General features: G+C 38.6%; 1 protein-coding gene across 3 annotated transcripts in view; it reads left to right on the top strand.

Annotated features, from left to right (window-relative positions):
* Positions 1 to 24,568, top strand: part of GPC6 (glypican 6) — a 757,324-nt gene that overhangs the window by 671,775 nt on the left and 60,981 nt on the right. The window contains exons 5-7 of one of the 3 annotated variants that reach the window (XM_054070836.1): positions 331 to 461; positions 8,445 to 8,588; positions 13,644 to 13,673. In XM_054070836.1, coding sequence (XP_053926811.1) covers positions 331 to 461; positions 8,445 to 8,588; positions 13,644 to 13,673 — 305 coding nt within the window. Of the gene's footprint in view, positions 1 to 330; positions 462 to 8,444; positions 8,589 to 13,643; positions 14,906 to 24,568 lie in introns of those variants that run through there. The other 2 variants (XM_054070856.1, XM_054070846.1) reach the window with 2 other exon arrangements.

Genomic DNA, 24,568 nt, shown 5'->3' with positions numbered 1-24,568 from the left:
AGATTACATAAGTACACTCCAGAGCACCGGCTGCTTTGAGTGGTGTGATGCTGTGCAAAATAACTTCACTCCAAGTTCAGTAATACTATGGCAGTTATTATGAATCTAACTTTTACAGTCTTTACTCCTCTTTCTGTGGTGGCAGTAGTAGGGGAAGGTATTTTTGACAGCTGGAAAGCTGCCCCGCTTCATGGTCTTACTGTCAGACATCCTCAGAGGCTTCTGCTTGGGAGCGCTCAGTACCCACACCTCCAGCTGGTGATGCTGGTCTGTCTGGGGCACCTGAAGGTATCCCTTCTTTAAGGGAATGGCTACTTTGTGTTTTAACAGATGCTATGCTTCTGGTAGCGGAGAGATTAGAGGGACCATTCAACATTGAATCAGTCATGGATCCTATTGATGTCAAGATTTCTGAAGCCATCATGAACATGCAAGAAAACAGCATGCAGGTGTCGGCAAAGGTACTGTGTGAGTTGTGCCTTCTCTATTGCTGAATGTCACAAGCAGGGGGAAAAACATCTCCACCATTTTTATGTCCAGACTTTAAGAAATATTGTCCAGACCACTAGAGACTGCTTTTTCTCGTTCAATAGTTCATTGTTCAACTGCCTTTGAATCCTTCATCTAGTTAAACAAGCTTGAAGTTTTCAAAAGGGAGTGGCGAGGAGAAAGGTACGAGTCAGTAAGCTCTAAATTAATAGCTGTAAGAGATTTAAGGAAAACAGAGAGTGCTGAAAATTAGTGGTAACTCTATAAGCAATATCCTGCAGAGTACATCTGGTAACTTCTGGTCGTGTCTCATCCATGATTCCCTGTATTAACTTCCAAACACATTTTGATCTGTCTAGGTCAGACTGAAGCACAATGAGCTTGAGGTGAATACAAAAATTGTTCGGTTTAACCTCCTTTAATAGCCACTCAAGGGAAATATCATTACATCAGACAGCCTCTGATTAACAGACCTCAGTTTGATAGAGTTTTGTCTGGATTCTGACACAAAGATAAACAGAGTTAATGATACCAGCTTCCTCCTTTCCATTTTTAGTGTGTGTGTATACACGCAGATCACCACCACCTCTGAACCTCATGTTAATAAGATCCTCTGAATTCAGTAGCAGGTGCTGTTGAGCCAACAGTCAACAGTTAATGGCTTTTCCTTAATATTCATTAGTGCACCGTGTCTCAAAATTTAAAGTTAGCAGTTTGCCAGGTTCTCTGCATTATGAGTTTCTACCTCTTACTGATCGTCAGTATTCAGTTAGGTGCTGGTTAGACTGCTGTCCAAGACAGTGAATTTCCACTGCCTGAAGGAAGCTACTGTAGCTGGGAAAAATGCGGGGACAAAAGGCAGGAGGCTGAGGTTAATGTTCTTCCTGCCAACCCAAAATTAGATGCTTTTTACGGTCCCTTTGCAGCAAGTTACTAAGGATTTTGTTCAAGATGCATTTTACTTTGAACCTACATAAGTTACTCAGATTTTAAAAGCAGCCTACATCCTGTGCAATCAGACTTTGTTCTGTCAGCAGTGATCAAGACATTTAAGAGCCAAATTCTCTCAAATATTTTGGGAATTAAAGGCTAACTTCAGCAACTCAGCCCTTGTCTCAAAAAAAAAAAAAAAAAAAAAACCCAGTATTTTTACTGAAAACTCACCCAAGGCTCAGATGTATCTCATTTTCCTTTTCACTTGCTTGGGTCTTACAGTTTTTCCATTAGTCAGGAAGCTGCCTCCCCTACCAGAGTCCAATGACATCACCTTGGCACAAGCTAATCTCACTACTTGTTTGTAGCAGAGCAAACAATTTCTCCTGCCCCTCAGAAATATTTTATATGCAGTAAAGGTTAATAAATCACAGTAATTCCATTTGAAATGTAAATTTTTTCTTCTAAGAGAAACCTTAGCCAGTGCTAGTCTAATCCTGAGGATTAGAAACATTATATCAGTGAAATTTAATTTATTATATTTTTGTAGATAACAGAGTTGTCCATCCTTGAGGGGCTTTTGTATATTTCTGAGTAGACCATTACTCTCCTAAAATGTGATTTTCTTGTTTTCCTAGGTTATATCCATCGTTTTTCAGGTCCTAACGCATGGAAATGTTTTCTTCTTAAAGCAAAGTATAAGAAGACAAAGACTTTGAGTTTAGTGCTGTGTTCCCTTATGCCATGTCAGATCTGTACAGATGATATATATGAGCAGACTTCAAATCAGTTATCTGTCATCTAATTTTTCCCCCCTATACATAGTGACCACTTAGAGTTTCAGTGAAAATGACAGATCCCTTGCTGGATGTAATGGGGTGCATGGAATGCAATTGCAGACCTAATGTAGGAGAAAAGCCATGCTTGTCAATTATTCTGAGATGCCACTCAGAAAGCTTCAGGCAGGGTGCCAAAATCACGCTATTTTCTATTTCTTCAAACAATTTTGTATCTTGCATTTGACTGTATCCACTGAAAATGTGGTGACTAGGAATCATAGCTATTTTTCCACAAGTCAGTCAGCGTGTTTTTTACAATGGGAAAATGATGATGCACTATTAATGTTATGCCTGTAACACCTACATACATATAGATTAGTCTTCACCACTGATATGCAGCTCTTTCTACCTAAAAATCTGACTGGTGTCTAGGAGGAGGCTCTATGCTATATTCAGTAGAATTCTGGGCCATTTTGTATAATAATGTTTCTCTTTGAAAAGGAATGGAGTAAATGAAAATGAACAGTTTCTTCCTCAAGTACCTCTCACAAATCTCATCCTCTTTGCAGGCAGGAGGCCCAGAGTTCATTTAATCCAAAATCCATCCCTTTACTGCTTCAAATATTTATATAAAATTGCCCTACTTCAAAAGTCATTCACATTAAATTGCACAATCTGTCTTGGTATCACAAAATTATGTTTTGTATTACACAAGCTGCAATAATATATTGAAATATATATATTGAAATTTATTTGAGAAAAACAGAAGTATGTTTGACATAACACATTGACTGTACATTGCTGTGCATATGGAGGCAAAATTAAGCAAGTAACAATGCACACTTAACAACATAATATGTATATAAATATAAGTAAGCATGTATACTTTTATGTGCATTATGATGCTTCCATTTTAGACATCAGCAGAAAAAAAAATCATGATCTTCATAACTCTTTGGTTTTGTGGTTTGTCTCTCCATTCTTCACCTGATGTAGCACTGAAGATTTTGTCCAATATTTTTTCCTATAAATATGCATCTCCTATTCAGCACTATTCTTCTGAGGAATAGTCTTCTTGTTTACGGCTATACTAATAAATAAAAGGGGGGCAAGGACCAGTGCCTGATCTTGAGGGCCAAAGTGTCACAGCCTGATTCATTTCTATACTGCCGAGAGCTACCTTCTCCAGAGCTGTTTTCATTCTGGAAACAGCAAGTTGGAGCAGTCCAAGAAAAAGACAATGAGTTAACAATTAATCAGTGTAGACAGTGAGGGCTTATTTCTTGAGTTCCCATCTTGTCTTTCGTTTCCACAGGAGACACAAATCCTCTGTCTTCCACTCTTGGTGGGTGCACATCAATATTGAGACAAAGAATTATAGAAGTGCCACATGTACCTCTTCTACCTTTGTACTTCCAAGCAAGGACATACAGTTTCAGCCATATCCTGGTATCTGTCACTACAAGAAATGGAGCATCGCTGTTCCTAGGCCATTAACTTTTGCTGTTTGTGTGCTGATTGTGGTTGACTCTTAGAGCACAGTTCACATTAACCAGGTAGTAGTATTACATTAAGATACTCCAGTTCATCCTCAGGCTGGAATCTTTCTTTGTTTTCTTGATACTTCTCTGCAGTCTATGTTCAGCACTGGCTGTCTAGAAAGTCTGACCGCAAATCTCTAGGCTTCATATGCTCTTCCCCTTGTGTGGCTGTTATGTCCCTGAATGACAGCCACATGAGGTCCTTACTTTACCTCAGGGGAAGTAACATTCCTGACAGTCACAGTACCTGGAGATGCCTTTCAAAAAGGAGCAGTAGTCTAGAAAGTCAGACCCCAATGCCTTTATGCTAGAGGAATCTAAGTGCTCTCAATCAAACCCGAGTTTCCCTTCTTTAAGAAAAGGCAAGGACTGAAGATCATCAAAACGAGCTTCCATAGCTTCATCATATAACACCCCATTCTGACAGTGTACCTTCTGCAAATCAAACCACACCGAGCACAAAAACAATCAGTCTAGGCTGCCTGAGATGCCTCCTAAGGCATCAGCACTTTTTTAAAGTAGGCTTTGCAATCTACCAGACTTCAGTGGTGTTCCCTGAAGGTTGTCTCTGGTATAAATCAGATTGAAATAGATTTGCCCTGGGTTTCTCATTATAATGTTGGAGATGCATTATCTTCATTATTGAAATCTCTTTGTTATTCACCAGTGTTGTCTTTGGTATTTGAATGCTATAATGACAAACTTGGTGCTCAGCAACAACTTGATTATTTCTCGAGTAGAAGTTTCATATTCTGTATACTGTTTCCCGTGGCTCAGTTCATACTCAGGACTTAGTCATAGCATACTTTTACCTTATTCTTATTCTCATTCTCCCTGAGGTAATTCAGGGATTCATATTCAGAGAGTCATAACATACAGATGCTCGTTTCAATCCTGGCCAAAACAAACATGGTTGAAGAGCCTTCACAATCTTCCCATAAGGCTGTAAGTACCATTATCTTTGATTCCTGCTCCAAGTCAAAGAGTAAATCCTGCATCTGTTCCACTTTAACCATACGAATGTTTAGCAGTTGACATTTCCAGACACTGCTCATTCAAAAGAAATGGAGGAAAGCTCAAAAAAAAAACAGCAGAAAAGTTGTTATAAAATCCATTTGTCTTCAAAGTTGAGAAAATTACTAATCTGGTTGCATCAGCATAATTTTGTCTTCATTGATACTCAAAACACAACATGCTGCACTATTTTCTTCATTTCAAACAGTTTGGTTCTATACACATATGTTTGGCTGCTGTAAGTGTCATTTGGCTGCCACGCCAAGATTTTTCCACTTTCAAAAAGACTATCCCATAACAGAGTCTCCCTTTAGTAAGTCTTAAATCTGGTTTTGTCTGAGCTGATGGATGTGCCATTTTAACCTATAGATATATGTTCTTTTTGGCAACTACTTCAGCTAAAGGGGTGAATGAGCTCCATGACATAGCAGACTACATTTGCATTATTAATAAAGAGAAAATATTCATAAAACTACATACAAGGTTCTTAAAATAGCCCCCATGTTTCATATTAACAAAACATCTTCGATAAGCTGTTTTCGTTCCAGAGCACAAAAAATACAATGGCATTTCAGGAAAAACAATCAGTGCTATTCTTCCTGAAGATGTAAGAGCCAATAGAGCACAATCATATAGAGGCACTCAATAAGAAACACTGAGCACTAGCACACATCTAAATAATAGTATGACTCAAGGCCTCATAGAGAAAAAAATCTATCTGCTGGGATTCGAAACCTTGAGTTCTTCTGGGAAAAGAGCTCTTTTTACAGTATCTACTTCCTAGCTGAAGTGGAGACCTCTGTTTAGTAATTCTTCACTGGCTCCATCGATTTGATCTCGTGGCTTGCTTCATATCCCTGACTGTAGAGATCTAGTACCTTTTTGTAACACTCTAGCATATCTCATTTGAGCTTCAAATAGCTGCAGTTCAACTGGGAATGGTCTTGTGTTAAGACAGTCTTAACAGATATCTTGGATATCCCAGGACATCACAAACTATTTTAGATGCTCATGTGAGACAAACTGAAGGGAGCTTTTGGTCTCCACTGTCTACAATTGGAGCTTAGAAGTTTGGCTTAAATATGGATACCTACATGTACACAGCTAGATTTACGTTTCTTAATTTCAAGTGGAAACCCTTTTCTAAATTCAGATGAGATAGACTGCACCAGTTACATACAAAATAGAATTTTTTCCACAGAATTTGTAATGAAACACCTGGATATTTTTCCAGACATTGCTCAGTATCTCTGAGTAGCATTGTGAAGAAAGCATTTTATGTGCTTCTTCTTAGTAGACATTTCTTAATTTCAGGTATCAGCTTTACGTTTTCTAACCTGTCAGTTAATATCTGGTTGCAAATTAGAAAAAGTCTCTTTTGCACTCAAAATTTAGTTACTGAATATTGTATCCTCACTGCATTTTTGCCAGGTCATTTTAAAGATAAATTATATCTTTTTCTGTGATATAAAAATTACTATTTAATTTCCATCTCTGTTATTTTCTGGCAGTATGTAAATTTGTTCATACAAAACTACTCACTACAACTATTTGTACAAAGATAAATGTCACTAAGTCTGTATTGGGGGGTGGGGGACCAGTGCGCCACGAAAAATGAAATATAAATTATGTAGGCTCACAGTTACTTACTATGCATGATTATACAGGTAGACTAACAGTCATACACTGTGAAAATTTAGAAGATTCAGTGCCCTCAATTTCTTTTCCCGTAAGAGTCCAGTTCCATGTTTTGGATAGTTGTCCAAGTACCTGATTCCTTAATTGACTAAATGAGATTTCATTACTATCTATATAAATGGTTATATTTTCTGTGCATAACTTATCTTCAGTCAGAAGAAATATGAGTAAACTTGTAAATATAACTGATGCTCCCAACATATGTATTTGGCCCTTTAAAATGTACAGTGTCATACAAAATCATGTATAAATCATGAACATTAATCTTAGTCAAATTTGCTTCACAAAGGAAAAATAAGATTCTTTCCTCCTAAAAAAAATGAGAACTTTACAAGCTAGTGTCATCTTTCCTAATTCATTAAATGAATTTATTATCAAATAATCTTTATGACTATGTAGGCTAGTAACTAGTAAAAAAATCTTACAGATATTTTCAAACCAGATCAAGCAGTATTCTACTTATAAATTAAAAATCCCAATGGCCATACAACAGCTGACTTGCTGGATTTTGAGCCAAAACAAACCTGATGATTGGACATAAATTCAGTATGAAGCAGTTTTTCTCAGCAAATTTTGAATCATTTGGGGTCTCTAAATTAGCATTGAGAGACCTAACTAAGAGCCTATTGTAATGCATCCTGAAAGCAACAAAAGTCGTGCCATCCTTGGCTATCTCAGGACAGACCACTCAAGTTGGAAAATCTGAAAATCTGAAAATCTAGGAGTAAAACGTAAGTCTTTTTGATCACTGGCTGACAGCAGAGCTTGTGAGCTTGTTATCTAATTTTCCATACAAAAAGGAATAATCTGACTCTACAAACGGAACACAGCACCTGCACAGGATTTTTCACCTCCAGAAAGCTCATTCAGACAGATAGTTTGTGGCTGGTTTTCAAGTTTTGTAAAATATATCTTATAAGAAATTCTGACTATCATTTTTCTTCTGAATGGAGACAAATTGTTGAAACAGCCAAAATACAATGGTCACACACACACAAAAAAATGGTTATTCCAGAACTCAAAAAGTTGATATGAAGGGAAACACTAATATCCTACTTCATCAGATTAAAAAATTAACTATATGAATATTTTGCCTCCTTTCAGCAATGTAACTTCTGCGAGCGTGACTCTGGGATATATACTTGATATTCAGTAGTCAAAAGTGTCCTCTGTGCCATTAGTATCCACCAGATATATGCTACTGACTTTTTTCCAAATGGAAATATGAAAAATTCCATAACCGTGAACATTGTATTTTACACCTAGAAAACAAACACACTAGCAGAAAATAATTCTATTGCCCACTGTGCCTTCCCCCTCTTCAAGGGAGAAACTTTCTAGGGAATAAGCAAGTTATCCAGTTACAAGACTATTTCATCTTTGACCTTTTCTCTGAGAGTACAAACAAAATTGCAAGTTAGGAAGAGCCGTGAGTAGAGATTATGAATGAGCTTTGATTCTGGGTAAATACCACATTTTAACAAAATCTAAAATAATTATCGACTAGGTCCTGCCACACACCTCAATATCTTTCATAGAATAGAATCATTAAGGCTGGAAAAAAATTCTAAGATCATCAAGTCCAAACATCAATCCAACACCATTATGCATACTAAAACATGTCCATAAGTGCCACATCTACACTCTCTGTTCTATGAAATGCTCCATCTACACATTTTTCCTTTTGTTCATTTCTCTTCCTGGAAATACAGCAATTAAAATGCTTTCAGAGATTAACTTCTTACAATACTCACCTTCCTAAATTAAGGGATTTCTAAGGTCCCTGTATGTTTTTGTGCCTTCTCTGAGTAATTAGAAAGGCTTATTATTAGCCTGAGTTTTAATGCAGGGCAAGTGCTCAATTTACTACTATCCAACAGTCAGTCAAACACAGGTTCAAATATGTGAAAGAGAGAATAAAAAGGCTATAAAAAAAACCAGCTTCCCTTTTTTTTTATGATTTTCGTATAACCCACAATGTCTTATTCAGGTTTTCCAAGGATGTGGCCAACCTAAACCAGCACCTGCCCTGAGATCTTCCCGTTCTGTCCCTGAAAACTTCAATACTCGGTTTAGACCATACAACCCAGAGGAGCGACCTACAACTGCTGCTGGCACAAGTTTGGATAGGCTGGTAAGACAAAATATATTTGATTTTCAAATTAATAGAAATGGCTTGATAATAGAGTAGAAGAGTTGTAATCTTCCCACAATTTTTTAAATAATTTCATAATCACTCTATAGTTTCTATGCCAGCTCTTACAGCATTCAATAAATCTTTTTTTCTCCATTGGAAATTGTACAGAATAGCATTGTAGGAGAACAATATGACTCGGTTTTTTATGTATAAAGATGTTAGAAGGGAATAAGCTCTTTCTAGGACACCAAAAAAACAGATGAGCCACAGCAGGTACTTTGCAGTATAAATTCTCTTTGAAAAGTGATCTACAACAATATTTTATTTTTTTTTTATTAAAAACATTTTTATGTATTAAAGCAATTTTAACAGCTGGCTTTTTAACACATAAACTTACAAAGGAACATTGATTTTTTCCATTTCCTTACTTAATTATAAAATTACTACTGCTTTATTTCCACTCATCACAAAATCTCACTTTTATCAGCTAAAACTACAGTGATCATTAATCTCACTTTATTTATTCAATCACTCTGAAATCAAGAATTTAACGTAGGATTATTTCCTTTACTACCAGTCATTGGATTCACATTTCAGACTTTGATGTTCCTGCTATTTGTACATCTATAGATTTATAGTGGGCTAATTATTATAGCTGCTAATAGTGTCTCAGCAATCATCTCAAAGTAAAGCCAATGAGTGGAATTAAAGTGCTGTAAAGCATCTAAATCAAAACAGGCTCATACCGTCCACTTGACAAGTCTATTGCTGAACACTTGCACAGTGTTTGTCTGTCTTGTCTAGGAGTCATGCTCAGGGCTGTAGCAAGAGTGGGGAGAGAGGATTGCCCAGCTGGAAACAGCCACCATTACTTGGGGATATGAGGTTTCAGTGACCTGCACTGGGTACTAGGAAAGTGCTGGCTGCACCAGGGCATTAAAATGTCTTGTTATGGTTCTGATCCTGAGCCTAAAATGTCTAGAGGTTTCTCTGATGTGCAGTTTAAATCACTGAGCAGGAACCCAAATACACTAATTCAGTTAAGGACCCAGCTATCTCCTTGATATCATCATTCAGAAAACTTCTTTGACCGTTACAGTAGTTTTCCACAGTGCCAAGTCTTTTCAATTGCTTCTGTCTATGCTGTATTCTATCTACGTACTGTATTCTGTCAATCTTCATTGCAATTCAACTAAAACAACACATTGGCATTTTCAGTTAGTACAAGGGATTACCTTGCAGCAAAAAGCAATTTTTGTTAGATCTTTGCTATTCTGGAAATGGTGTAGCCTGATTACCCTAAAAGGAGAAGAAGAAAAGATGTTACCCCCATTGTAGACTTAGGTCTTTCTACCATAGTAGATTTATAAACCAGTGTAGCAGGCTAAAAATCTGGTTGGTAATGCCCAATCCATGTTTGCAAGTTCTCAATTTTACCCTTCACTTTAGAATCAAAGAGCCAACTCTTGTATATTACTCATTGCAGAGGCCTGGATCTTGACCTACAATTGGCCAAGGTAAAGTGAAAGGTCAACAAAGCCTGTAGGTTTCAGTCATACTCTGGAGAAAGCTAAAGGTGGCAAATAGAGGAAGCAGAAGGAAGTACATAAAAAGGAAGGCTGGTAACACATTTCACCTTGGTTTCCTCTTATGTTGTAGTGGCAGTTCAAGCATTTGAACAATGAAAAAGGCATGTTTTAGAGACATTCTACAAGCACACAAGGAGAATACTTTTAAACACATTAATATCTTTTTTAAATGACAAGCTTCGAAAACGTTTAGCAGCATCCTGAATAAAGTAGAGATGTCTCATATGCTGCTGACCTTTAAAGGCTGTAACTAATGAAAATTGCCAATGCAGATCATAGAATCATAGAATTGTAGAGTCACAGAATCATAGAATCATAAAATCATAGAATCATAGAATAGTTTGGGTTGGAAGGAACCTTAAACATCATCTAGTTCCATCTCCTCTGCCATGGACAGCACTAGCACACTACCTCAGGCTGCCCAAGGCCCCATTCAACCTGACGTTGAACACTTCCAGGGAGGGGGCATCCACAACTTCCCTGGGCAACTTGTGCCAGTGCCTCACCACTCTCATCGTGAAGAATTTCTTCCTAATATCTAGCATAAATGTACCCCTCCAGTCTAAACCCATTCCTCCTTGTCCTATCACTACATGCCCTTGTAAAAAGTCTCTCCTTGGCTTTTTTGTAGGCCCCTTACAGGTACTGGAAGGACATTATAAGGTCTCTCCCCAGCCCCCTTTTCTCCAGGCTGAACAATTCCAACTCTCTTGGCCTGTCCTCATAGCAGAGGTGCTCCAGCCCTCTGATCATTTTTGTCGCCCTCCTCTGGACCCATTCCAACAGTTCCATATCCTTCTCATGTTAAGGACTCCAGAACTGGACACAATACTCCAGGAGGAGTCTCACAAGAGTGGAGTAGAAGGGCAGAATCACCTCCATATGATTTAACTAGTTTTTTTCATGCATTATTTCAGAAAAAAACAAAGAGCTTAGCATTGCTGCTGTTACTTGTAGAAGCATTCAGGATAAATATATATATATTACTTTTTTCTTGCTGGTGATATTTGAAATAACTATTCATGGCCTGTTGACAACAAGTGTTGATACCAAATCCATCTCCAAATGGCATTGATACACATATTAATATTCTTTTGGGTTGAGACCAATCATCCCTCAAGTCAGATGTGGCCACTGACCTCAGCTGTAGCTAGGAAAGGCTGTTAACATGGATTAGAGCAGAAGACCTTGTTTCAGAGTGGTAATCCCTTAGCAGCACTTGGGAAAGGTCACTGGCTGCATCTCACACCAACTTAGATCATTTTATTCAGGAGGATGTAAATGCTACACTCCTGCCTTACAGGAACACCGATCAACCTGACTACAGTAGATGTGAGCATTTCATGTGCTGAATCATTCCCTGAGTCATGTATCTCTCTTCACTAACTATGGAGAGAGCCTAGAGTATCAGCTTCAGTTAGATCCTCCTAACCTTTGCAAAGCAAAAGAACATGAGGAGAATCCCACTCAGCATTTTTCCTGTCTGCACACTGATCATTTTCTATTGCTTGCTTAATGCAAATGTACAGCAATACTAGTATTTTGATAGCACCATCAAATAGTTAAAGCCACTTTTTATTATAACTGATATAAGAAACAAATCTTTTCTTGCAAGTCAGCTGACTGTTAAGTCTTGCGTTAGTGCTTTGAGAAGTCTGTTCTGGAGTTTGTATTCATAAAACAGCATCAGACCACCTAACTTTAAATTGTCATTGCAAAGTTCAAACATGCAGCTATGCAAACCTCAAAAGAAGTCACGAACAACTTTGCTTTCATCTGTCTTTGACAGCATGTCATCAGAAGAGACCAAGATTAGAAAGTATTCGCTCTGCATCTCAATCTTATAAAAACATGCAGAATATCTGAACCAATGCTTTTACTCCTGTTCATATCCCTTATAACCTGCTCATATTTATAAGCTTAGTTCAGATGAGCATGTTGTATCACATACATTGTACAAAGCATCCTTCATAAGAAGCCTAAACTGAAATCATCAGGTACTGAACCCTTCCAAGAAAGTGCTACTTCATCCTTGCCTGAACGTGTGTGACGAATCCAGCAATTCTGTTTCAAGAGAAAGAGCAGCTTCCTTCTGTTATTATCATAGCTAACCAGTAAGACTTAATAAACAGTTAACAGATCAAAAAAAAATTGTGAGAAATGTTAAAAAATTAAATATCCCACAAAGGCAGTGCTATAGCTGGTTTAAAATACATCAGATATGTTTAGAAAGTTATCTAGAGCTTGAAAGAGTTGTCTAATCAGATGTAAAGCACCATCTGAGGCACTCCAGAGCATATGAAACAAGGGACTGGCAGATATGGCATAGAACTAAAGACCAATATAACTCTGCAGCAGCAGTGAGGAGCTGGGTAGAAGACACTGCAGCATCTCAAGAAATGCAAGATACCTATGCTCAAGCAACTGAATCATGTCTTCACATCACAGGGCCTAAAAGTCAGGCTCTTTCTGAAGTCAGTGGAGAGAGATACATCTTTGGGGAGTGATTCACCCCATCTGCCACAGACACCTCTCACAAATTGAGAAATACAAGGTTTAACCGAGATATTCAAAGGATGTATGATACTGAGACACGTAAGATTATTGAAGACATCTAATTGAGCTAGTAGATAGGATGATCCTTTGAGATGCCCATGCCCTCCTGGTCTGGCAGCTGAAAGCTGAGTAGGACACCATAGAGGATGCTTCCTATGTGGCAACCAAGCAAGAACAGAACTGAGCCCCAGCTTTTCTCTGCAGGTCCCTTTAAGTGGAAGTCAGCTACATAAACATAGTCACCTAATGCTAATTGAGGTCTTCAAGATGTCCAAATATAAAAGCAAAGTTACAGGACACCTGGCTGGTAGTAAGATGGAATACCTCACAGCTACTAAATTCACTTTCTATGCCTATATTTAGGTAACTGGAGTCCATCCTATTTCTCTACTGACTGTAGCAGAAGCAAAAGTAAGGACTCTTCTCATTCGCTATAGGGATCCATAGTGTAGATACCTGCAACTAGCTATCTAGATCTGAAGCTTAGGTGACTGTAGTTTTTAATGTTAACAGAGAGAAATAAGGATCTTTGTTTAGTTGTCTAAATGTAGGCTTAATTGAGACCAAATATTTCTAAAGCACGATGCAGCTCATCCTAAAGGATACGTTTAAACAGCTCAAAGTAATCATTCCCTATCCCTCTACTACAAAGTAACTACCTTAGGCTAAGCATCTAGCAAGTACGTATAACATTCAGTAAGAGAAATACTGTCAGAAACTAAATAATTTTAACCACTGAGCTCAGTTGCTTATGTAGAGTATGATCTAAGATTTCTCATTTAAAATCAACTGCTTATAAAGACATTATCTTCTCTGCAGCTGCCTGTTTGGTATAACCTGTGGTTTATTTTGTTTTGTTTTGTTTTGTTTTTCTGTTCCCTGAATCTGTTTCCCTCTTGCTTCCCAGAGGACTATCTGGAGGACAATGCAACATGGTGTAAGCTTTGGTATTCTTATTCTTCACCTTCATTCCCATTTGTCTTTGTACAATGCTGGGCAAAACACTTCTTTAAGTTTCATCTTCACCATCTTTACTCTGTGTATGTCTTGTAGGCTAAAATGCTGGCAGTTCTTTTTGTAGTTTTGCATTCTGACTGATTTAATTCTGCCCAGTGCCCAGAGTTACTGGTTCTTTCCAGTATTTTTCTCTTGCTTCAAGGATGATGTCTCACCTCCAGAAAGGAGTGCATGTATTCCCTCAGTGAGTTAAAGCTGGTGTAAATGTCCCCATGGTTTCAGACCTCACATGTGTACGTGCAGCAATGGAGACTGCAGTGGCATTCAGCTCCAGGGCTTGTGCCTTGAGATAGTGGTGGAGCAACAGAAACAAGATCCCAGGCTGAGGATTGCCCCTGCCTTACTGTCTGATCTTAGCCAAACCTCAGTGTGAGCTTCATAAAGTAGATTCCCTTATACTTTTCCAGCTTTGTAAGTTTTATGAATGCTAGAGGTCCCTGGTTTCAGAAAAACGACCCCCTCAGCAGGGTTCAGCACAGCCCAAGGGCAAGGCAGGAATGTAGCATCACGCATATATGCATCATCTCACTTGTGAAGCACCTCAAAGCATTTATCTTGGACTATTATATCCTGCTTCTTAGCAGGACTAATTAGTCTACAGAGAGCATCATGCTAATATAGCCTTACTACCTCCTGCGTTTGAGCTGCCTCAGGTACCTCTGTATTGCATCACTGTATAGCACAGTGCTGCCTTAATTCAGCCAGAATTTCTCCTGAGAACATACTGCAGCCTGACCTGGCTGGACGTGTATAAAATAATTCCACATTTTCTTTCAGGAGGACAGAGAAACTTTCTTGATTTTCCACAAGGGAGCTGATGCACTATTAACCATATAATGCATAATGCACATGCATACTATGGAGATAGGCAACTGAGAAATTGGCCATGGCATTTTGCAAGTGATTTACATTCAAGTACACTATAGTGGCTGTGTAGATAAGTAGACGAGCATGCACCCAGTCTGAAAAAGAAAACGTTTAAAGCTCTTTACTCTGAGGAGAGGCATACATTGTGTCACACTATGTAGGATAGTGTACTTTCATCTTCCCTCCTACTTCCCTTAAAATAAAAGTAAATAAATTCTCAGTTTCCACAAGCAAAAGACCCTGAAACATTTGGTTTTGGAATAAACTGGGATGTATTTTAATTGTCCGTTCAGTCACATTTTACATTTTTTTTTTATTCCATTGTGTAATCATTTTTGTTACAATAAAAAAATGCCATAGCAACCTAATGAACCTGTTGTGAACAATTCCTTCCAAGTGCTGTAAAACTACATGAAGTAGAAAATATCATTCAAATAAAAAAATAATCTACTTTGCATTTTAGCTATGGAAGACTATAGTTAACAAGAGAGTGTACTGTGAAGACATTGATCTGAATTGCTCTGGGAATCCTCTGGGGTATTCCTGAAAGTGGAGTTTATGTTTCAGTTTGTTGCAATCCACTTAGTCCAGAGTCTAGCAATGTTAAATATATGCAGTAATAGCCAAATTTTCCTGAGACAGGATGTTTATTTTCTACAGTTTGTTTCTCAAGAGGCCCTGGAATAAAACCCTATAAATCTTAGAAAGTTTAAAACACTGAGATGAAATTTTCAAACATGTTCTGCATACAGAGGCCATAGGGAAAGACAAAAACAATGAGCCTGTAAAAGACTTCATAGTTCAGGAGATATTAGTCACACTCTTAAGAGTGAAGATGACAGGCTCATGCAGGCATTTTAGAAGCCCTCTGACTTCCCACAGGCCACTGCCTCCCACAACCCTTAGAAGATGTGCTGTTGGACATGCCATTTCACCCTGTTTAATGTTAATTAGCAGATAACGCCTATAAAATGTGAAGTCTACAGCTCCTCCAGTTTTAGGGTTTGTGTGTTTAAAGAGTCCTATTACTTATTAGCCACCTGGATATGATATGCACAATGAATAAATATACTTTACAACATTTGTTGTGGTCATTTGGTGTCAGATTTAGGATTTGCCTTGTTCTCCAAAATTAGGTGTTTGCATAGTGTCAGGTTTTGTTTATTCGTAGTTTCTGTGTCACAGCAATATCTAAGTAAGTTTAAATCTGTGTGAACACTTTTTTTCCTCATGGTTAATACCAGTTTAGGTGGAAAAGTCAAATGAATGATGGTGGCTGTCAGAACTCTCCTGGGAGACCTGCCAGAGCCCTGTTTTTAAAAATGGTGATATTATTCCACACCCCAGCTGAATGGTTCTGCATGCTGCTGTATCTAATGCATTGCATTCCGTAACACGCACGAGGTAGTTACTACAAAAGAGCTCTATTGCAGTGGTTGCTCTGTCTTCAGGTGGAATGGGTCTGTCTGCTGTTAGGACACTGCTAAGAATGAGTAAGAGAAGTCTGTCTTCCAATAGTAACAGAAAATACAGCTCTCTGCCTTAATTAGTTGTCAAAAAAAAAACCCAGCACAATCTTGATTACCATGCAGTGTCTGCCTTGCCCAAGTAGTGATGTGTTGCCTGTCTCATTGAACACAGCGTCTGCTTGAGTATCTTCTAAAAATGTACTTGCTAGTACTGGTTGAATTTCCTTTACCTGATGGGTGTGAAGACTGACTGAGGGTCTCATTTCCAGGAATGTCCTAGAGGTATGAATAGAATTATGTATCCCTGTTACAGAGATGGGGAATACAAAACCTGTAGACAGAATCCACCTCTGATTACTAGACTTGTCTGCACACGGTAAGATAAAGAAATGGCATAGTCATGGGTCTTCAGCTGTTGAGATATTGTGTGATTCCTGAGCTTGCCTATTAGGGTAAAGAAAAGCAGGACATACAGGCTGGAGTTTGAACATCTGTGCCATATCAAGCTAGACTAAAATAAAGTGGGATTTATCTGCCCTAACTTTTCATGTTTCTAACATTGCTATCTAAGTCTGAGCTATCACCTCATTCCTTTGTTAATCAATGGAGAGAATTGAGCACATCTAGACCTTCCATAAGATCCTCATTTAGAGATGACAAGAATCTAAATTACCCTCTGAATTACCCATTTCTCCCCACTGAGTATGAAGAGAATCTGGATGATTAGCTCAGACATCCAATTCGTAGATGTCTAAATGTAACCATAACGCTGGACTTTGGAGTTAGGTTCTATGAATCAAATACGCACAAAGGATATTTTGGTCTATAAAATATATTGATAGATAGTTCTAATCCTGCTCCTAATCATACTCATTGTCATGGTATCATCAGGTGCCTAGAAGGATGGCTAGTCTCCAGCAAATATATTTCATTCCAGAAGCTGCACAGGTTTTATTCAATGGCAATTCTCCCTTGTAAATCTTGATTAAAATCCTCTTCTTTCCATTTGATATTTTAGCCTCTGCTCAATAAAGACTAGAGGGTTTTTTTTTTCCAATATACAGAAAGTTTGTATTATAAGCTTCTGGAAGATGAATCTAAGCAGGAAATACATCAACACTGCTCTTTGAGCTGAAAGATAGATCACATTTCATTTCACGTGCCTGTGCATGAATCTGTGCAGATGGAAAAGTGAAATCCTAATGTTCTTGTTAATGCTAAAGATAGATAGTGACTATATAAACATCCTCTGCACTTTAGCATTTTGACGTGATATTAAAAGAAAAAATATGGTTTAAAAATTGGTAGCAGGGCTTGTACTCTGTACTTGCGGTGCATAAACCACGCTCATTTAGATGCTTCCAAGAAACATGACAGTAACAACGACTGACTACCTGCCTGAAAGGTGTTACACTGTAATGAATTCTTGCATTGTTAATATGAGTACAGTCTACAAGTTCTAAGTTTCCATAAATAATGGAGTTTGTAATATATCACCAGTTCATTTACCACCAGAGAAACAGAGGTTCCTTTTGTGCAAGTGACTGCAGACTATAAAATGTCTTTTCAGCAACAAAGTTAATTGTGCGCAAGTGTAGATGCAAACAGAGAAATTAAAGCTTTGATAATTTCTGAATTAATTGCGAAGAGTGATTCTCACTCTCCAAAGAAAAATCTGTGTTATATTTTACTAGCAATTAGTTCCTTCCAGCCTTATGCAGCTGTTTGGGTTTTTTTTGCCAGACTGCAGCACACAAATATATTGAGGACTCATAACAGAAGTGTGCAATGCGGGACTCCACTTGTAACAAATCGTAGATTACAGGAGACTGAAAACTGATTTCCCAAGCCAAATATCTCATACATTTTTCTTGGGTTGTAATAGACAGAAATTGACACTTTATGGACTTTTATGTGTATTAATAGTGGTTAGAGGGGAGGTGAAATACAAGGACTAAAAAGGTTTACCTTCATACAGACAGTGACCCTTTTGTGAACTTTCTTTAGTCAAAACCAAATATTTTACATTAGGAAAGATTTCCAATATTTTCTTCCTAATTTCTTCCTAATTTTATCTTTCATCTCCCAATCATAGGTTGTTGGGATAGCAATACTGGATACTTCTTTAACGTAGCTGCCTGTAAACAGCAAAGCCCGAGTGGCTAGTTACAGATATTCATTGATGGCAAAGCCTAACAATACTAGAGAAGGGGGAAAGAAAGGATTCATCATATCTAATTTTATTCATCATCAACTAAGGGCTAGTCTAAGGTGGTGCATCTGGTAGCAGACCCAGCAGCACTTTTTTGATCCTCAGTCTGGGTGTAGACCCTAGCAGCATCACAGCTTCACACTAGGGCAAACTGCATAGCCCTCACACTACCACTCCGTACTACTCTCCAGTAGGAGAATACTTTCAAGACACTCCAGCAGATCCCATTCTGGCATATGCTGAGATACATGGTAACAGAGAACTCCAGCTACAGAATTAGGACTTAGTAGCATGGGCTATGTCCACAGTTGGTTAAGCAAACAGATATTTTTAGGGTATAATTTGCAGTCTAATGTAGACATCTGTCAGGTACTGCCTGAATAACTACCTGCAAGTGCCAATGTCTCTGTGTCACAAACTACGAAGAACTCAAGGCTTGACAAAATATATAGCTTACAGAGGGTGAAAGCTGAGTTAGATTAAACCCTGCTAAGCAATCAATACCTGACTTCTTCACAAATAGCCCTGCTGAAATGAACGTGACTGATGCTATTAGAATTTAGGACTTAGATGTACTCACCGGGGACTGTAGATTCTCCCCAGCTCACTACAAGTTCTGGCAGCTTTGTAGTATGGTGGCAGCAATCATAAATGACCATCATGTACATGTCTTTGTCGGTTTTCTTGGGTTTTTCTTCTTCTGCACTAAATGTATGTCATGTACATGTCGTTTCTGGTACATAAGAAATGGAATTCACTGTGTCTTATTCAATGTCGATAATATAGGTGTTATGTAGAGCTGAGTTTGTTAATCTCCCATGGTAGCAATGGAGAGCTAGTCAAGTGGTCAATCACAGGCAGAATTCACTTGCTGAAACACAAGTGCCTCGTGCTAGATGAGGTGCACTGAACTATCCAGGCATTTGCAAGGAGCTAACAGACGTGATAAGGGTCCCACAGGAGTTCTTCAGTCTTCTGGATACTCCAAAACAGCATTAGATTCATTTATTTCTGCACTGAATGAGAAATCTAGAAGCTACTCATAAGATCATAAATTAGACTAAAATGAGGCTACCTGGATAACTCCCTAGACTCCACTGACAAAGACGTCAATAGGCTGTCCAAAGAGAGGTGTCTAGGGCCTTCACACGAGGGTCTCAGGTATGGTGCAGATCCTACTGGACACCAGGACTGGCACATGGAAGAGAGAAGGCCTGCAAAGGCACTGGATACCTGTGTGAAGGAAACTGAATCCCACTCTAAGTCTTCACTGCCGGTGGAGGGGTTTTGACACCCCTCTCACACGTCAACACCCCCACTGAGAGCTTTTAAAGTCAGACAAGTCTGACTCACTGCCAGAGCTTGCTGGACAACTGACATTGCTATTCATATGTATGGGAGCAAACCACATTGCTAACAGATAACCAGCTCTTAACAGTCCCTAATATAACTGCATAAATACTGCAGAGGAACCTAAATGAAAACAGACTGGAATAAAAGGTTTTTTTCTTAAATAGTCAAGCTCATAAAAATTTCCAGTACATAATAACTGTGTTACCTAAGTAACTGCTACAACGACTAAAATGTAAAGCTAATTCCTTGAAGTGTATCACCTTTTTTAATACAACATTCCTACAGTGCTCTTATATTAGAAGTATGATACATATGCAGAAATGGCAGGAATTTAAGAAATGCATTTCTTCTGCTGAGAAAAGCATCAGTTCCTTATAGAAAAAAATGCATCACATAATAAATAAGCCTGAAAGAAACATCCTTTTCCCATGATCTCTCAATGAATGTTAATGGTCTTAAAAATCAAAGACATTTTAGAAATAATAGAAATAATATATATATTAAAATCCTTTCAACTCTTATTCATTCATTCAGATGAAATTCAGTTGACAAAATAGAGGTATCTAACCCTAGAACTAGGCAAATGCTGTATTATTTACAGCCAGCTGAGATAAATAGGCACTTTCAGGTCACAGTTGATCAGATCTGCTTTAGAAACCTCTACTGGATTAAGACTCACTTGCATCCTTAAGTTCCTGATTCTCACCATTGACTGCAGAAGAAGAGTTTGTAGCTTGATTGTGGATTCTGGTGTCCTGCAAGATGAATTTCATTCTCGGACACTTGTCTTACGAGCTCTCAGTCTACAAACCAGGACAGACTATGAAATTAGTATCATACACATTGACGGTATTTCTACTTCTTTTCTTTTGGCAACAAGTGGTTACCCTGTGCTAGGCATTGAACACATGTTAGAAATATCTTCCTGTCTTGAACACCTTAATGAGATCTTCCTTTCAAGTATTCTTTTCTTCTGAAGTAGAAGATGTAGGGTTCTCAGTCATCACTTAATATCTCTGTATGATTTTCTAAGCATCCATTTAAACTAAGGGAATGGAGTGATCCAGAAAAATTAATCAGCTTTTTCTGTAAAGCATGATCTTCATAATTTCCAAGTTTCCAAGAAGTCTGAATTGGTAACCTCAGTTTCTACCATGAGGGAAAGAGGAGAAGGTTGTCATAGTCTTCCTCTTATCACTTATGCTCACCAATTCAGTTCAGATTACAGCTCCAAGTGCAGAGTAGTAGAGAAGCAATATAGACATTCATACAGGACTCCTGGAGACTGAATACCCTCCTCTTCATGAGATATAAGGCACTTTCTCAAGTACTGACGGGACTGGGAAACCATGGCTGGCTTTATTGTAACCCATCTCCGAGACTGCGATGCCACATCGTTGGGAAATAAGAGGACAGCTCCTGTCTCAATCTCACCTGCATGTCACAAAGGTCATTCACATTCTAGCACAGCTCCTTAATCCCAGTTTAGCCAGAGTTCACACAGGTAAAGACTTTTGCTGTTAAATGGAAAACGGTGAACTCACCTCTTCTCTGCTTGCAGAGAGAGGCCCAGCTTCATCACTCTTTTCATCAAGTCACTCCTTTCTTGATAGAAATCAGTGCGGCAAAACTGACTCCCTTAAAAATCTCTTTTATCATGAAATCAGCTGGATATAGGCACGTAGACCTACATGTTTGGACAAAAAATACTGTCTGTATAATGTGCAGGAATGTGACCAGCTGCAAATTGACTTGGTAATGTCCTGAGACAAAACCTCTGGAACTCTCAAGCTAGTTGAGAAAGCACATTTAAAAAATCCCATTTCCCATAGGTTGCAATGCTGATTTATTTCTGTGTTAAAATGTGAAATAACACAGCTGGCAAACACTCTTTCAGAAATCTAGACGTAGTTAATGATATATAGGGATATATTCTTCAATGTCATTTGTTCCTTAATGTCTCCCCATGGCAAAGGCACCATAATCACTTCAAGGCCACTCATAGCCATGCTAAAACACTCTCATGCCTTCCTCAGCCATTCACTTTATCAAAGAGAAAATAGAGATTAAAAGGGCATAATTGCAAGAAAGAAGATGTGACCAGGATATTTCTGCATCTTATAACCACCTAAAGATTTAATTCTGGCCTCCTGGACCAAATGACCAAGGCTGCCCTCTCTGGCATGTGAGTCATACTTGGCCAGTATTCAGTGATTGTTAAGGAGGACAGGAGCAAGTTGCTGAACTTTGCACCCTGACAGCTGCTCACGAGCACTCATCACAGCCACTCTGAAATCTCTCCAGCATATGCAAGTGAATTTACCAGGCTCTCAGGAAGGGCTCAGTTACTGTATGTTGATCATACAGCTGAATTTAGACCTACACTTTTTCCCCATGTGAAGAACTAGAGTGTCTGACACTTAGAAAATCCAAACATGCTTTGCACTTGTTCAGGTAGCCATGCCCTGAACCAGCCAGGAATGTTTTGTCATTTTGCACTATTAATAGTGACAGATAACAGGATTAGGGCAAGTTCAACAGTAAGGTTCTCTTTAGGATTCATTGCATTTCTGAATGCAATGCTATCTAGTCTTGAAATCTTATTGTCCTAGTTGTTGGCTTGCTGAAGTGTTTTCTAACAAAGAAAGCAATACTTACACTATAGTCCAGGCTAATGACAAACTTCCAGGAAGGATTTCAAGGCTCAGCCTTCATTTGCACAATTCACCATTTAGTTTTAATGAATTGAATGGCACAGTCAGGGGAAATGTGCACTGATAAGAACATACCTGTGAATGCTTCATCCTCAATGCACTGATGGAAGTTGCCATAGTAACTTATCAGGATAAGTTAATCGAGCTTTGCCTGTTATCAGAAACCAGACAGAGCAAAGAATCCCAACTATGGATATTTAGGCAGCTGTTAAAAGTCAGTTTGAAGTTCACCTAGAGGTAAATAGGGAAAGAGGCTGTCAGACAGAAATCATAGGTGTAAGATGTTGGTATAACGGAATTACAGAGGCAAATGAGGGGATGAGGCAGAGCAAGGAAAGCGTTTTATTTGTTTATTGTTATTATTTAAATATTATTCTGGTTTAGAAAGTTTGCTTATTTAAATAAGATTCTGTTATTCCATATGGTTTTCTCCAGTCTTTATGTGACTCCCATATCATATTTGCTTAGTCAAAATAATTTTTCAACTCTCCTCAGGGTCAGTCCAGCATAGGAAAATTAAATTGTCCTAATTCTCTTTCATATGAAACCATTTATAACCTCCAGGAACCTACACTCACTTTCTTTTACAGTTTCTGGGTGAAGATTTGTATAGAAGAAAGGCAACATGATTTTCATGGGCCAATGTAGGGATCCACGCTGAGCTGGCAAAAAAAAAAATTGTTTCATGGAATATGACAGCCACCGAGAAAGTGATGCAGAGAAAGATTCTGGATTCTCCACTGAGGATGCCCTGGAGCACACAGAGGAAAGACACAATACAGAAAGGCCTTAACAAATTTCCCCATGTTGTGAACGTGCAGGCTGGGGGGGGGGGGGGGGGGGGAGGGGGGGTGAGCTGGCCAGGAATTTTGGTTCTGGGAATTGGCTGTATGCTTAAGTGCAATTTCAAGGATGGTCAAAGCTCTTAAAGTCTTTGCTTGGAAACACAAAGGGTGTTCTTGTCTCCTATCTCCAGTAGGCAAAGAAGTCAAGCAGTAAAGCTTTTTTCCTGTATGTAGAGTTTTCAATTTGTGTAGGTTTTGGATGTGAAAAGCCACGACAATGTGCCAAATGCAAGAAGGTGCCTAGTGCTCTATACCTACTGGCCTATACCATAGGGGACACCAGCACTGCACTGCAGCCTGGTGAAAATATCCCACAGCTTTGAGTGCAGAGCACACCACACAGGCTGCCACCACAGGAGTAAGCAGCTACTCTGCACTGCAAAGTCAGGGGAGGGAGTTCAAAATCATGAGCCTTGATTAGCCCACTTGTGAATACAGAAGGAAAGCCAAGAGGTGCTTTTCACCAACAGAATGACCAACTTTGAGCCTTTGGGGTGCATATGATACAAGCCAGCCTGAGCTAACTTTGCCCTTCATCGGATGAGGTATTAGACCTGAAAGGATCCAAATCAGTTTGAATTTCAACAAGCTAATCAGAAAGCCCAAGGTTAGCCTGGCTTGGGAAGGTGCTAAGCATCCATCTAGTTTCCATGAAGAGCACTCATCTGCACATTTTTCTTTTGATATTTTGCCATGTTTTCCTAAGTAAGAAAATAAAATTAGATAAAATTGCTAAAACCACCTTGAAAGGAAGTGTAAACATTGCAGAGGTTTGGCTTGATAGTACATTTCTTAAACTGCTGGAAGCCTTCTGTGGGATAATATGAGTTGTTATATGTTCTCAAAATAATTGAGCACAAGAAGCACGTCAACATAAACAGAGGATGGGTAAGACAGTTCACATAAAATAAAAGTGACTCTACCTTTTCTCCCACACCTGATTGCATTCAAACATTTTGGAAAAAAAATCATGGTACTTTTTTTCTTATTTATTTTTATGGACACAATCCTTTTCAGGGCTTCTGACAAGATGATGGATCTATTAATCATATAAACACATTGCTTTTGCACCAGGAACTTGAGTCAGAAATTCATATCCTGACCACATCAGCCCTTGGCCACTGTATTTCCTTTGAAAAGCAGGTAGGAGGTATAGGCAGATAATTCTTGCATGTTTGTTCTTTATCTGGTTTCAGTCAGGCCTAGAAACAGAAATAACAAATGAAGTATAGTAAGCTTCTGGCCTAGTCTACTGTCTCAGGTTGAAGCAGAAATGCAGCTGTATTTTACAGATTCCAAACGTTCAGAAGGGTGAAGTATTCTAGTTTGGGGGTGACTGTGAGCTACATTCTGAA

The sequence above is a fragment of the Cuculus canorus genome, chromosome 1 (assembly GCF_017976375.1).
Source record: "Cuculus canorus isolate bCucCan1 chromosome 1, bCucCan1.pri, whole genome shotgun sequence".
NCBI lineage: Eukaryota > Metazoa > Chordata > Aves > Cuculiformes > Cuculidae > Cuculus > Cuculus canorus.
This window is presented reverse-complemented; position numbering and strand designations above follow the sequence as displayed.